At 30.4% G+C, this 16,982-nt stretch overlaps 1 protein-coding gene across 2 annotated transcripts in view; it reads left to right on the top strand.

Annotated features, from left to right (window-relative positions):
* Positions 1-16,518, top strand: part of LOC126744997 (cAMP and cAMP-inhibited cGMP 3',5'-cyclic phosphodiesterase 10A-like) — a 112,744-nt gene extending 96,226 nt beyond the window's left edge. Inside the window, exons 8-11 of one of the 2 annotated variants that reach the window (XM_050452631.1) lie at positions 11,310-11,465; positions 11,642-11,900; positions 11,956-12,142; positions 16,378-16,518. In XM_050452631.1, coding sequence (XP_050308588.1) covers positions 11,310-11,465; positions 11,642-11,900; positions 11,956-12,142; positions 16,378-16,468 — 693 coding nt within the window. In that variant the 3' untranslated portion in view covers positions 16,469-16,518. The remainder of the gene's footprint in view (positions 1-11,309; positions 11,466-11,641; positions 11,901-11,955; positions 12,143-16,377) is intronic. The other variant, XM_050452632.1, reaches the window with a different exon arrangement.
* Positions 16,519-16,982: the final 464 nt, after the last annotated feature.

Genomic DNA, 16,982 nt, shown 5'->3' with positions numbered 1-16,982 from the left:
AAGGAAATACAAAAATTGCAGTAATTAATAATGATCTCAAATTTCTTATTCTCAGAGCTTCTCAACGCAAAGAAACTTTATAAGAGAGAGAAACTAAATAAGCTTATACTAAAAAATTTAAGGCTTTTTAACTCAAAAAATATCAAAAATTTGGCACATTATAACTTGAGATAGATTAACTCCTCCATCTCTAATAGCAAAGGAGGTTATTTAGATATTAATATTTACCACATTTGAATTAAAAGCATTGTTGTTTGACAATCCTATACTGCCATATGATTCTGAGCACCCAGCACTAACCATTCATTATGACTGTGATTCAGAAATTGAGCTCTAAAAGTTGGATTATTATTATTACAATTTTAAGATGGCAGATTATACAGTTATTAATATGTGGTTAAGTAGTATTAATTGGGAGTATGTTTAAAGTCAGACAAATATTGAGTGTTCTGTGTAATTATTTTATGATTTGTTATATTATGTGATTGTAAATGTAATGAAGTTCAACAACGAAGTCTCCAACATTTCCTAAGTGGCATAAATGAGCGTTGAATGATTTAATTTTAAGTAAGAGGAAGGCTCACAAAATTATAAGCCATGCAGTTCTCTGGTGAATTATAACACATTTTCTGAATTTAAGGATATTATTAATAATAAAAAGGAATTTTGGACATAGAAAAGAAAGTTATGGTATACATACTTAAATGCACTTGGATCATAAAAAAATTTATCATCTATTGTTAAAATAGCTAATTTGTTTTGTGAGCATTTTTCCACAGTTTATGATAAGGATAATGAACATTTTCTTCAGAATACTTGTGCTTATAATTTTAGTTCTGTTGCCAATAGTTGCTGTAATGTACACATTAATGTTATTGATGTCTTTAACATCATTGAAAATTTAAATATTAATCTAGGTGGGTCAGACGGAAATCCTGTTATTTTCTTGAAAAAAAAACAAAGTGTGTTCTGTCAAATATCTTGCAAAGACACTTTGAGTTTGGGTATATGCCCTGTGCTCTAGAAACAGAGTTACATTACACCTATATTTAAAAATGGTGATCGTTCTGATGTCGATAATTATAGAACTATATCCAAAATGTCTCTTATACCAAAAATGTTGGAATCTCTTATTACTAAAGCTACCAATATATAATATCTAATATACCAATTTAATCATATGTTGATTCAGCAACAATACGGATTTATTAAGTTTAAGTCAACTATATCTAACCTATTGGAACTTCAATCTACTGTGCTGGGAGTCCTGGAGAGTCATTATCAAATGTATACAATTTACACTGACTTATCGAAGGCTTTCCACCAGTTAAATCATTGTATTTTACATTACAGGACGAACCCAAGAAGTAAAACTGAAGAATATCTGTAATTATTATTGTAATTAATTGTTTCATTAATGATCTGTATGGTATTTTGACTTGTGATTTTTTACTGTATGCCGATGATTTAAATACCTAAAGGTTATTTATAACTTTTCCAGATTTCTATTTTATTATATTATTATATATTTAAATTTTGTAAATGGGAATTCAATCAATAAACTTCATTTATTTATTTATCAGTTTCTTGTTTACTATTGTATGTATATCTTCCCTTCTGACATATCGAGTTTACTAGCGCCCTCGGGAGACCGCTAACAAACGCTTAAACCGCCTTATACGGTGACGTCATGACTTGATCGCTTGAATGAGATGTCTTAAAGACCCTTATAGGCGCCTACTCGCTAAAATATGGCTTAAAAGTCAAAGGCTTCAATTTTTATTTGGTATTGTGGACTGGGATACCGTAAGATAAATTTGGAATTAATAAGAGGATAAAACATTAGGACCTTCATTTTATCTATATCTGTGAGTTATTCGACAAAATATGGTTCGGGATGGCTAGATTCGAAATAAGTTTCTATATTGATTTATTCTTTCACAGACACAAAATTTCTAAAGCATGTATGAAGTTATTTGACTTATTCAGCTGTTTTGTTAGCCTTAAAGGGCAAGCTATAGAGACTGATTGAGGAAATGGAGGTTTAATGATAGCTTGGTTCGTTGGATAAAAATAATTTTCTTTTCTCAAAGGTTTGAGCATTTGAGGGGTAATATCTGTGAACTTTTGGTGGTCATTAACTGAAAAAGTTTTGGTGGGCTCCTGGATACAAAATCAGTTGTAGGTGATGTAAAGTATCTTAGGTGATTGCAATATAGGTTTTGAATATTTATAATGTAAATAAACTGTTAAAATTAATACACGCATTTTTTCAATTTGCAAAGTAAAATGAGACTTGCAGTTTTATCATCAAGCTCGCATAGTGTTTTTGTAATAATTCTTTGCACTGGTTTTGCCTGATGATTTAAGCCTTTAACTATTGCGATAAAATTTGATATAAATTTCTATATTAATATTCTAGTATTTTCTAATTAGTAACCTTCTTTTTAATCTAAGTTAAAATTTCATAAAGGTTTAGCTTGATGTGCTTATGAACTTCAAGAAGGGATTGAACTATGAGGATTTAATCTTAAAACGGCCAGATAAACGGACATTAAAAAGTAATTTAGTAATACAGTATAATTAAGCAAGAATTCGTAGACGCTATACTATAAGTCGCTACTCAGCCAAAGGTCGTCCTATAAAGATGGAGATGAAAATGCTCTTATCGCTGAAGAACTTTTGCCAAAAGATGCCAAACTGCTGGATGGTTAAAGGACATAAGTGACGTTGGCTTAGCGTCCGAAGTCTCGGTGTTGGCGGTAGAAATAATGCAAAATCTAACCACTTTACTCAACGAATCTCTCGCTTTTCTCTTTTTTACGTCAGTAAGACACTTTCTGATTATAAATATCCTTAGATTTGAATAGTGTACGAAGATTAAAAAATAACTTCTAAACGAAGAATAAATAAAAAATCAGGATCGCACTGTTGTTAGAAGCACCAAATAAGAACACCGCTTTGCAAAGTTATAAAAAAAAAGTTTATTTCACAAAAAACGGTTATATAAACAGCAATTTGCTTTAAGATTAATGTTATGGAATAGACAATTTATCGTCTTACATATATGCTATATTTATTAATAAATCACGACTAATGAATAAATTGAAATTACGGTTTGGTATGTTATAATTGGGTAGTTTTACTATAAACTACCAAAATATAACATTATTACAGGTTGGATACACAAAACACATAAATGAAATTTCTCTTGAAGAACAGGTCTGCAAGTTTACTGTGGAGAATATAGATCGGGCTGTAAGTGGTAGAGTCTAATATGAATATACATAGTGTCCCTGAAGGGTCTGTACGACGTTCTACCATGGGCAGTACGGTACCCGAGAGATTAAAAAAAGTCGACTTAACCTAACTTTCCTTAGTCCAAAACTTGATAGTAACCAAGATACAGAATGTTAAATAAATACCAATAAATAATTTTTTTTTTAATATTTTTCGATATTCCTTATCAAATTTCTCAAATTTTTGTATTCGGGTTTTTTTTGGTATAAGAAATTTAAATTTATTAACGATTTAGGTGTATCTTTTAGAGGTCGTCACAAGCGGAGATTCGAATACAGTTAAATGGTTAAAACTTTTTTGTGCCTCGGTGTATGGCAGTTTCGGAAGAAAAAATCTTTTTTTACGCCTTTTTCGCTTTAAAAAGGTATACCTCATAGGTAGTCTTAAAAGCAACAGTTTGTTGCATTTAATGATGATGCAAATGATACAGTTGATACAGTTAGAATAAATTATCAGAGTGAGTTGAAAGCTAGCTACAGTATAGTTGAAAAAGTCGATTTAACTAAACTTTAGTACAAATACGTAAGTTAATAAGAACTGAGATACAGGGTGTTAAAGGTAAAAAAAAATTAAATCACATTTTTCTTAAAATATTCCATTGCTCCTATCAAATTTCACGAATTTTTGTATTTAGATTTATTTATTTGGATTAAACAATTATTTTTTTGGAATGACAATTTCAAATTTATTAAAGGTATAGTTGTATTCTCTATAGAGGGTGCTACAAGCAATACCAGTTTGCCTTAGAATGCCTAGAACTTTATTAATAAACTATTCAATAAAAATAGAACATAAAATGTAAAATTCGTTTATAACATCCCGTTATGACTGATTTTGAATACGCTCGCAACATAAGAACTCCTGAGATAGAAGAACGCATTTTAGAGTGTATCAATATAGAAAGGACTTTATAATAAGTTGTAGATGATTGGGTTTAGAATTAGATATACAGTGAATTATGTAACAAAGGAATAATTATTATATTCCTTTCATATTGAGATAGTCCAATAACTGTTTTTGAATTGCAGCTTGGCTTTTGCCGTTTCATGAATGGGCAGAAGACGCAAGATTCTCCTACATAAAAAAATTCATAGATAAAACTTGTTTTAATACAATTGGAATAGCAAACGTTCATAATTAATGAAAATTATTACAAATTTTGAAATAATTAATTTCCTGTTGAGAAAACAACTAAAATGCTTGTAAACAAAATTTTATTAGCCTTTAGATTTTATTGGGATTTAAACAAATTTTCTTTAACTTTCAATATTAAACATTTTTTGATTAATTTATTTTTTTATTTCAAATTTTACGTAGCCTATACATAGAGCTTGCACTACATACAACTCTATATAGAATCAATTCGATATATTTAACTGTAGCCTAGCCGAAATTAAAAAAAATCGCTTAGTTTAGATAATCTTTTTTTATTTATATTTATTAATAATTTATCATATCTATAATATTCATTTTATTTTGCTAATTTTTTATCAAATAATTATTATATATTATGATTTATATACATCGTTTTCACTTTATTATTGCAGTTTCTCTGTTGAGTGATGTAAATATATAAATAAATTAATATAAGTATAAAATAAAGGCCAACTGATCTAAATAAATCTGAAAAATCTAAAAAATAATTAAGCATTTATATACTCTAGGAACTGAAAAATCGTCTACGGCCAAATTCAGTAAAATAATATAATAAGAAAAGAGTCGAGCGACACACGTCCCACCAATAACACTCTTGGTCCGCGCCATCATTCTTACTCGCAATTATTTGCATTTTAACATTGCGCAACTATGTAAATTTGTTCTCCTATTTTCCCCCTTTTTGGCATTATTACTTCAATTTTCGTAATTCAGATTGTGTAATCCTTTAAGGACTATTTAGTTAATAAATGCAGAGGTGTTACTCCAGAAAGTGTTTTTTTTTGTTACACGGATGAATTACTGATCCTTCGCTGGTTATGGGGGCATAGTTAAAATATCAATAAACCCATAACAAGAACCAGCTTAGTAGCATTGGAGCATTAGGCAGACACAGCCATTGTTGGTCTATATTCGAACTGGATTTTGAGTCTTATGATATATGAGAAAAATGATAACCAGGATTTTTGGGACTTGTATCTGGACGGACTTTTTACGTGGGATAATTAGGACTTAGATGGGACTGTTGACGACTGGTGAGCTACTACAGGGATTTTACGGCTCACTGCTCCAGTGCAGGAATTCAGGATTAAAGGGATTTTCTACAGACTCCAAGGAATTCCAGTGGTGCATAACTGGTACTGGGAACGATGTGACTCATCTCTAGAACATTGGGTATTGCAAGATGGTTTTTTAAGATCAGATTTTTTGTGGGTGTATCGGATTATCAACGACAAACTTTTGTAGTTACATTTCATTTCAATTTGCGCAACAACGTTTTTTAACTACAACGCGTTAGATAAACGATACAGATATATGCAGCGTTAATGTATCAAAAGAAGATAAAATGATAAATGTCAGTGGTTCTAAAACAATTACTTTCATAACAAACATGCCTGTCTCGTTTCGATTGACGGATGACATTATATGTCACAAGATAATTTAAATTTCAAATTATGGAAAAGAAAAAGCCTTTTTGTGGATTTCTAAATCTTCAAGCCAAAAAAATTGTACTTAATGTTATTAATTACTTCGAAAACGAAAAAGAAAATAAAGGGTTGCCTAAGAATGTACAAGAAGAAGTAGCTAAAGCGCTTGGAATTAGTTTAAGAATGGTGCAAAAGGTTGTATATGAAAACAAGAACAATCTTATTCCTAAGAAGGAAAAAAAGTGTAAAAGGAAGAAGCCGAAGACTGAAGATTTAGGTGAATGCGTAAAAATGGAAGTAAGGGATAGGATTTATGAACTATATAGGATAAAAACAAATATAACGATGCCATTTCTGAGGGATGTTTTAAAGCAACGCAGCACTTTGGAAATTGGACTTTCTGCTTTATCAAAATTAATTAAAAGCATAGGTTTTCGGTATAAAAAAGACTGCAATAGAAGATATTTGTGTGAACTACCAAATATTGTGAGCCAACGAATAGGATTTTTAAGACAATATACACAAAATGAAAAATCAAAGTTAAGGAAAGTAGTATTCTTAGATGAAACTTGGATATTTTCAAACAGGAGTGGAATAAAATCTTGGCAAGATGAATCTGTGAAAAGCGTGAAAAGAAAAAAAGGATATAGTCAGGGAAAACGATTTATTATTTTACATGCCGGGTCTTCAACGGGATTCGTTCCAGGTGCAAGTTTCATTTTTTCTTCTAAGTCTAAAATTATGGATTATCATGACAATATGAATTGCGAAATGTTTGAAAAATAATTAAAGGAACAGTTAATACCGAACTTGCAAGAACCTTCCTTAATAGTATTAGACAATGCGTCGTATCATTCAAGAATTTTGAATAAACAACCAAATGGAAGTTGGAGAAAAAGCGAAATTTATGAATGGTTAGTAAAAGAAAATCAGAATCCCTTACCATATATGCTAAAATCCGAACTTCTTTCAATTGCAAAATCGCTAAAAAGACCAAAAATATATGCTGTAGACGAAATAGTACGTGAATATGGCCATGAAGTTTTAAGATTGCCACCATACCATTGTCAGTTTAATGCCATTGAGCTTATATGGGCAGGGTCAAAATCTTATTATGAGAAGCATGTGGGTGCTGGGCTTAGATCTGACCAGGTTGAAGCTGTTTGGAATGAAGCATTGAATCACATCACAAAAGAGTATTGGCGGAAATCAGTGGATCACACAGAAAACATTATTAGAACCTGGTGGAAGAGAGAAAAAGTACTCGATATCCAAGTTAAACCATTGATCATTGCTCCATTTGAAGAAGATTCGGAAAATGAGGAAGAGTTTTCCGACTCTGTTAGTGATAATGATAGTTATAATTAGTTTATTTTTTTAGTCAAATTTGTTACTTCATTTCTACACATTCACTTAAATCTTCAGTCTTCGGCTTCTGCCTTTTACACTTTGTTTCCTGCTTGGAAATAAGATTGTTCTTGTTTTCTTATACAACCTTTTGCACCATTCTTAAACTAATTCCAAGCGCTTTAGCTACTTCTTCTTGTACATTCTAAGCAATCCCTTATTTTCTTTTTCGTTATTAAAATAATTAGTTTTCTTTTTATAATAATTAGTTTAAATAATTAGTGTATCAAACGTATAGATTGGGTCGAACGACAAATAATAAATCATAAAATTAAAATGTCGTTTTAAAAGTGAGATTGTAACATGAACTTGCCTTTAAACAAAGAAATTAGTTTTCTGGTCTCTGACTGCACTGCCTCAGACACAATACAAATTAATTGTTTGTCATTATACCAAAATGTATAGTTTCCCAATAATTATTACAAAAAAACAAAATCACACATAAACAAAGAAGAAGACAAGATCAAATAATCGTTAAAAATTAGACGCTGTGCCCTGAAATCGACAAATTAGTATGTTATGCACATACATAGGGTGATGCTAAATCGTATATTAATTTCTTAAAAATTTAGGTAACAACCATTTTTAAATGAAATATGTACAACTTTAATGTAAGGCATTTTTGCTCTCATAAAAAAATATAAAATGCTTAGATTTAGATATTATTGCGTAAAGAAAAATTGTTATTGAGAATTCCGCCTATTTCGGACAATTTTTCAAAAAAGAAAAGTAAATATTATGTCTGCCAACTTAGCAGAATATCGGGGATTCTAGGCATATACCGATGAGGCGTATACCCAACGGACTTTATACTTATGGGCTTTTTCACGTTATGAAAGGAAATAACCAACGTATATTTTACATATCGAATCTCGGATACGTAGTATTCCGCAGACATTTTTACGGCGTTAAAGGCATTACGTCAGTTAATAATTATGATCTAAGGTATATACGCGGCTTTAATATGTCACATGACGGCGTTTAATGTATTGTCAAACTCTCCAGGAAATAACATTTTGGCAGCCACTGATTTTTCAATTTGATTCATATTACGTGGTGACCTTTGAATGAACCCGCACGATAAGAGCGAAGGCGACTATAGGCTTTATTTTTTTTAAGGATAAGAATTAAGGTTTTTTACAATTTTGCTCGGTGTTTTGAAATAAGGTTTGGGAATATTTGTATATATATGAAAAAGGTTTTTTTATAAAAAAAGAATTAAAATTGTGTTTAAATATTAAAACAAAGGTTTATACTACATTTATAAGATTTATAGGGTCTTAAGGTATAAGGATTAGATATTTAACTTAATTACAAAAGGCTTAAGTTATTGGTAAACAGAGATTATGTTTAAAACTTACTGTTTAGTATAGTTTATATAAAAACTCGATAAAATTAATAAGGGATTTGTGAGTTGTTTGTAAAGTTACTGTTTCTTAATAATACCAAAAAATTTTGGAAACACTTGAGGAGCATAAACAAAGGCGCACAAAACTAAAGGGTGCAATTACTAGAATAGAAACTTTTGTTTTTAATAATGCAGATAATTTAAATGTTACTACAAGTGAATTTGTTAATCGGGAATCACATTTACAAAAAACATTAAATCATATTATGATTTTCAATTAATAATAAAGGATGAAGAGGAAAATAAGAACCAAGAATTAGCGGAAAGGGAAAATGTTGAATCAAAATATTTTAGTATTTGTGCCAATATAAAATCTGTTATTCAGAATGGGAGTTGGATACCATCTAGAGTAGTGGATCCTACTTTACAATAATCTATATTTTTTTATTCAAGGGGTAATTTGCCATTTGCCTTACATAAATGCACCTACTTTCTCAGGAAAATACGAAGATTTAAATTTTTTTTTGTTTAGTGCGTTAATCCATAATACTCAATTGACTGACGTGCAAAGGTTTTTATATTTAAAGGGTGCACTGTCACATGAGGTTTTAAAGTTAATTGATAATGTTTGTTTAACTAATGAAAATTATGCAGTAGCTTTAGACATTTTGAAGAAAAGGTATGACAATATTTAGTTATTATTAATCACATTTTAAAGGGTTATTTGAGATACCACCAATAATAAAAGTATATGGGTGTCCAAATAAGGTCATTCTTGACTAACATAAGACAACATTTAAATTCATTAAAAGATTTAGGTTTACTGGTAGATTCGTGGGATATATTACTAGTTTATATGTTAAATCAAAAATTGGATTTTCAGACTCGGGCTTTTAAATAAGACAAAAATAACACAATGTTACCAACTACTACTAAAAATCTCTTGAATTTTTAGAAAGGGGCTCTTTAGCCTTAGAAAATATTTAGGATAAGGAGACTGTTAAGTTCGACAAGGGGCAGAACTTTTGGAAAAAGGAAAGGAGCTCAACTTTTGTTGCGACTCATGTTAAATAAGGTTGTAGTTTTTGTAGTTCAGAATACTCAATACATAAAGGTTTTAAATTCAGAGATCAGGGCCTTAAACAAAAAGTAACTTTATACTAGGTCACAGGTTGTGTTACAATTACAAAATTGAAAACCCAACCCTATAAAGAATCATTAATAGTAGGGGCTAGTGTTACTCGGGTAAATAAAAAAGCAAATATTCAATTGGTAGTAGGGAATAAAGGCAAACGGATTACATTGGCTTAAGTTAGCAGATCCACTTTTATATAGAACAGCTCAGATGGATATGCTCATTGCAGCTGATATTTATTTTGAGGTAATTTTACCACGGTTAATTAAATTGTGTACAGGGGTGCCAGTTTTTTAAGAAACACAATTGGGGTAGTTTGCACAGCAGCTCCAGCTATGATGAATTGTCATTATAAGTCTTGTAATTTTGAGGTTTTAGTCAAATTCTATTAAAAGTGACCTTAATAAAACAATGGAAAAGTTTTGGCACCTCGAACATGTTGCGAATAGAAAGATCTTATCGTCTGAGGATAAGCTTTGTGAGAAAATGTTAAGTCTGTGAGGACATTAGTCAATGGTCAATATGAAGCAGGTTTACCATTGCGAAGTTAATAAATTAGAAGATTTCTTGCAAATTGCATTGAAAAGGTTTATTTTTCTAGAAAAAAGGTTTTCTACAAATTCTGATATTTTTTCTGATTATAAAAAATTTATTAAATAATATATTGAATGTAGACATGCAAGGCATGCATTAAGTATAATTTGGAGCATAATATTAATGAAAATGGTATTCAGAGAAATTTCTTATCTCATCACTGTGTGATAAAAGAGTCAAGTGTGTCTATCACATTAAGGATTGTTTTTGACGCTTCTTATTTTTTGCCTCAAAGGATTTGGTTTTTACAGAAATTCATGAATTCTCTAATTTGTCCAATGCTGCTTATGAAGCATGCATTTATATCAAAGAGGTTTAAAAAAATGGTGCGATAAGTTGCAACTTAATTTGTTCTAACTCGAGGATACCACCCTTAAAGATTATTACTTTGCCACGCCTTCAACTTTGTGAAGTTTTATTGCTCTCAAAATTGATTAACAAGGTTGTTCCTATATTAAATTTTAATTTTAAAAAGGTGGTTTTATGGACTGACTTTTATTATATTTTTGTGTTGGATGAAGGCTAGTTCTTCACGTTGGAGTATTTGTTGAATTCTCTTATTTGTTGCAAATCTTGTAGCTGAAGTTCAGGGATTGACACTGAATTACGAATATCTGGTTTGGTTGGGTTAGGTAGGATGATCCAAAACTTTTGAATCTGTAATATAACAAACGTAAAAAAATACTTTATTAAAAAAAATTATTAAAGTTGTTTAAAATGAGGACCATTATATAATATATATAAATGAAACTTATAAACTAAATATAAGTAGAACCTTTAATTTAATAAACTAACCAACTTAAACTATAAAATAAGAGTAGAAAACTAAAATCATTGTAAAAATAATTAAAGTATTTATATTTTTGTAATATTTTTGAATTTAAACAATGGTTTTCGGTCGCAAAAAAATATTTTTCCTTTTACTTACACATTACAATTTTAGCTCAAAAGTTTAATTATAGCCTGTGTCTGCCACGACTTGGATCACGGCGGCTACACAAACAATTTCTTACAATTGACAGACCACACTTTGTCACAATTATATGACGAGTCGTTTTTGGAAAATCATCATTATCAAGTTGCCACACTTATTTATAAGGTAATATTTTCTATTTGTCATTGACTGCCAAATTGTTACTTTTTTTAAATTTCAATTTAGTACGATAAATAGTATTAGAACATGCATAAACCCTATTCATTCAACATTTAAATATTGCAATTAGAACGCAGTACCCTCAATAAACTTCAGTATCGGCCCTTTTTTGTTTATTGCAGGTTTTTCCTTTCTATGATATACCGGATAAGGTATGGCAGCTTATAACTACCGAAATAAAACAATGTATCTTAGCTACAGATCTGGCGAACTATTTTAAGATCAGAATGAAGCTGATCCAAATATTAAATGAACAAAAAATTGATTGGAGTAATAGACATCATAGACATTTATGTAAGGCGATTATGATGACGAGTTGCGATTTATCTGGATCCTGTAAACCTTACATGATTGCAAAAACTCTTACAGATAACGTTATTAGTAAGAAATCTCCTTTTATCTGGCTTAAAGGGACTAACATTATATTTATTTTTAGAGGAGTTTTACAATCAAGGGGATAAAGAAAAAGCAATGGGTTTAAATCCTTTGTCTTTAATGGATCGTGAAAAATCATCGCAAATACCAGAAGATCAAGTAAATTTTTTAACGATTATAGTGCTTCCATGCACGGACTTGCTTAAGAGTTTTTTACCTAATTGTGCAGATCTTAGCGCTGAAGCCACGTAAGTGCACTAATAACATTTTTAAATTATTTTATTTTATTAAAATATTTTTTTTATAAATATTGTTGAAGATTTAGTGAGAAGAATGTCACAATAAGAGCCGCGTACTAATTTTTCTACCCTTATATAATGGGCTATTTGTATTTACTGATATTTTAAAGCATTTTAAATCTGAATTAATGTTACCTATTGGTTAGCGTTTCCACTTTTTCTCCTCTTCCTCTGTCAGACATATCAGATCGAAAGCTAGAAATTGTACAAATATCTACCTGTCAACCATCTTCGTTGATCGTGATAATGAAGCACTTCTTAACCGTTTAGCTTCGTCATGTCTATGGGTAATAATATCGAAAGGTAAGCGAAGTTCATCTCCGAAGACAACTTGACGGGATTTTCCCATGAGTCGTAACATTTTTCTATAGGCATCTCAGTTATTTTTCTTAGAGTTTACCACTATCCTCGAATAAATTTAAAAAATCATATTAAATCATTTAACCATCTTATCAGTGTGTGGCTAAAATCCCAGAATTAGAACAGCACTTTAGCGACTGTGGTTGCTTCTTAGTTTGGAATGAGAGAAATCTCAAGCCAGTTATTAAAATAATCCAAACCATTAAAAACATATTGATTTTCGCAGATAAAAAATAAATATTCTGCTATGTCGATGAAAATTCATTCGAAGCATGCGCCAACAAGATATTACATCATTTTCGTTCTAGCCAGGGTTTTTAGGACTATAAACTATTCCCTCATTTTTTTCAAGTTATTACTTACTTCAAAAGGTCTGCTAAGACCACCATGGACAACTTCAAGAGAATCGATTGCCGAGGGCTTTTTATTAAATGTTTAGTTTTTCGTCGAAGTCTCCAAGACCCTTTTTAGTGATCCATCCATACAATTTTATTAAGACGAGTGGGCTATCTAGTGGTGAAGATCGGTGGAATATCTCTCCATTCTTTTTGAAGTTTCTCATGGTTTTGGTTAGATATTTCTGCATTTGGTTACTTTAAAAGAACATCCCTATAGCATTCCCAGAATATTTGCATATAGGCTAACCAAAGATTTCTTATATAGGGTGGAAACTCTAACTGAAATTCGCTAGAGCTCTTAAAAAAAATATCTTCGAAAAACACAAAAACAATTCTACTAAGACTTTTGGCCGGCTTTAAAAATCTATTACATTTTTTTAACCCCGCCGAAAGGGTGAAATCTAACCCTATTTTTTTTAATGGGATAATGCCACTTATGACACATTTTTAGAAAGTTCTTTTAAAAAAGAAATTGACGATGTATCCTTTTTTTTTAATAAATTAACCCTTTATTCGTTTTAACCCTGGATCCGTCGTTTTATGTTCATGTAAAAGATGCCACTACATGCAAAGAAACCTATGATAAGATTAAGAATGTGGGATTTACCAGGAAAATGGGACAGTTGCGCAATTTAATTTCTTCGGCGTTAAGTAATTGTGAGAATATGCAATCGTATGTCCATCAAGTTATTGAAACTAAAGCTTCGTAAAATCAAGTTTAACATTAGCGAATAGTGAGTTGGTTACTTTTGGCATGCAAGCAAACTTCTTGATATACACCCAGATGGCTCGAATAGATGCTTTCGCAATAAATTCTGGCCGTTATAAGAAGCAACCAAGAGGTCGAGCTGCAAGCACTAGAAGAATGAAATAAATAAATGATCTTTCAAAAGCAAATATCAACCATGACAGGCAAGAAAAAAGTAATGTTCGAATGCCTTTGAATTAATTTCAACAATATATTTTTACTTCGAATGCAGACTAACGAAAGATCCGAATCACGGATCCGAATTTTTGTTCCGGTATTTCAAAATTTAAATCGTCCAGCCAATTAGGTTCTTCTCACCATAGTTTATTTTATTATTATTAGCAGCTGTACAACCCCTTGTAATTAAATCTGCGCGATTTTCATTGGTCTTGATATATTTTTTTGGAGTGTTACGAACTCCTGCACAGAATTTGCCTCTGAAATTAAGTCGTCGATATAAAAACTCAAGCAATAATTTTCTTCTTCTAACTTTCATTTTGTTAAGCCAACTACAGGATACAGCAAACCGCTAAATATGCTGCGGAAGCGCAAGCACATGTAACAGTATTTAATTCGTACAACTTAATCGGATCGTTTTTATTAAAAAATAATCTTACAGAATTAACTTAGGAATATAGATAGGAATTTTAGAGGAAATATTTGTTTTACCGATAAATGTATATTTAGCCTCAACAATGAACCATGTTTAGAATTGCCGGTATTGGAGCAAAGAAAATGAACATCGCTTTGTTCATACTCGGACACAATATCCCCAAAAAACAAATGTATTCGTGGAAATTATCGGACACCATATCATTGGACCCTTTTTTATAGACTATAAACCAACAGCTGAAACCTATTTGGACTTATTTCAATATCAAATTGGACTTGCCTTGGAAGAAGTTGTTCAGGAAGATCAAGTGATCTGGTACCAAATGGATGGTCGCCCGGCCCATTATGCCCGTATGGTCAGAGAGTGAAAAAATGCTTTTAACGGCAATATTATTGATCCGCGGTACCGGATACTTTGGCCAGCCAGGTCACCTGATCTTTCACCAAATGACTCCTTTTTGTGGGGTCATTTAAAAAGTGTCATTTATAAAAGTGAAAAATTTGAGAATCTAAACCAGTTACAAAACGCTATTTCGTTAGAATGTAATAAAATATCCCAATATCAACTTAGTAATGTTAAAAATGAATTTTATGATCGGTTACGATATTGTTTAGCTGTTAATGGGGGGTTGTTTGAACATTTGATTAATTGATGTTTTTATGTAATTTTCTATTATTTTTAAAAAAGTTATTGTATTTTTTTTTGTCCACACTTAGTAAAATATTAAGAGTTCTGTTCTCTCTTTTTTCGGATCTATTTTTGATCTTCTGAGTTAAACATTTACAATTATTTATTGCAATGTCATTGGACTCGAATTTACTAACAATAGGTTTAATGGTCGAAATGGACCAGATAGGCTTGATGGGAAAGTAAATTGAAAATATTTCAGATACTGGTATTGGTTTAATTAAATTCTAAGTATGATAAAATTATTTTTTTAATAATCGATAATAATAATTGTTATTGGTTTAACTTCATCGTTATATTAAACAAAGTTTAGATGAAAAAGTAACGTTAACGTGTCTTACTTTGAATGTATGGTTGTGAGATTGATAAAACGAAAAAAAAAACATTTCTTGTATTCGGCTGTACGTCAGATTTGACAAAGCCTTATATATAACAAATTGATTGCTGGTGGCTGGTGACTGGTTTTACCTGAACCGAAAATTTGGTAATTTTGCAATTACATTTAATTGAATAATTCAAGATTCGCTTAATAAAATTTTTTGAAACTTTGCACGAGAGTTTGCCAGATTGGTCTCTTTAAAAAGTTATCTTAAATTTTTTCTGTAAAATGTACAGGGAAGCCAATAATTGACCACCTTAAAATTTACATGGGATTTCCTATGTTCCACTTGGCGACGCACTACCCGGTATATGAATCTTTTGAAAAAACAAATTATTCATATTTTTCGATGGCTAGCTAGCAATTTGAATAAAATTTGAAAACAATAAGACGGTTGTCTTGCTCGTAATGCAAACGTGATTAGCAACTTTTTACAAGCTTCGTTCTTTTATCTTACGTGTTAATGTTAGGATTAAATCACCTTATAGGTCTCCTGATTTTTTCTTTTTATCACGTAAAAAATTTATAGGCACAGTTATGAACATGCCTCAAACTTATAAACTTTTTGTGCCAAGGTATTAACACTAAGTTATATTTAAGCAGTAATGGTGTAAAAAACTCGTAAAGAGTTTTACAGAACGCTATTGTTTTGCACAAGCTAGTGGTATTTTTAACATCTATTTAGATTATTTTACAGGATAAAATATTCTTTTTCATTCTTTTTAAATTTGTTTATATTTTGTTTACGACAGAATACTACTTTAAGTTCGCTTAAAAACTTTGGAAAAAAAATCCACACATAATCACCGCTTTAAATTTGCATTTCCAAAGTATAACAAAAGATATCATTTTTAAAAGATTTAATTATTATTCTAAATCTGCCACTATTTTATACATTTATTCATTACTGCAATATTGATTATTACACAACTAGTTGTTTTTAGCTATAAGTTGTATTACATACATTTGATTTTACGATTAGCTTAATATTTTCTGTAGGATTCTTCGCAAAACTTGGCAAGAAATAATCGACCTGAAGGGAAGAAAAAGTTGGCGTCAAGATGATTCAGTTGTAAATCCTATAGAATAGAATGTTACAAAATTGAAATGTATCATAAATAAATTTTCTCTTATAGTATATTTTATTTCTATATATATAAATATATACAAATATATATATATAAATATATTATATTATATATATATATATATATATATATATAATATAATATATAATTGTAACGAAATTCGGGAACACACTTTTATTGTCAACGTCAAAAACACTAACCTAACTCGCCTTGACTGTCGTTTAATTGTTTCCAAGGTAAAAACTGACTAAACAATTAAAACTGAATGATTTGTCACGAAGCGCGTCCTTTTTAAAACCCGATGGAACAGTTTCGAAATATTTAGAATTATCTTCATTGTTTTTGCCCAAAGAGACCAATAATTTTAGGAGAATACTGACAGTCAAAGCAAGCAAGTATACAAATTCTAGAAAATTAGAACTACAGGGATTTACAATAATATAACCTAAATAACCTAAATTGGGGCCAAAATGGGGCTCTCAAACAAGATGAACTACTTAAAAACTAAACACTATA

The sequence above is a fragment of the Anthonomus grandis genome, chromosome 15, assembly GCF_022605725.1.
Source record: "Anthonomus grandis grandis chromosome 15, icAntGran1.3, whole genome shotgun sequence".
NCBI classification, from domain to species: domain Eukaryota; kingdom Metazoa; phylum Arthropoda; class Insecta; order Coleoptera; family Curculionidae; genus Anthonomus; species Anthonomus grandis.
The sequence above is the reverse complement of the archived record's forward strand: the minus strand, read 5'-3'. Positions and strand labels throughout refer to the sequence as shown.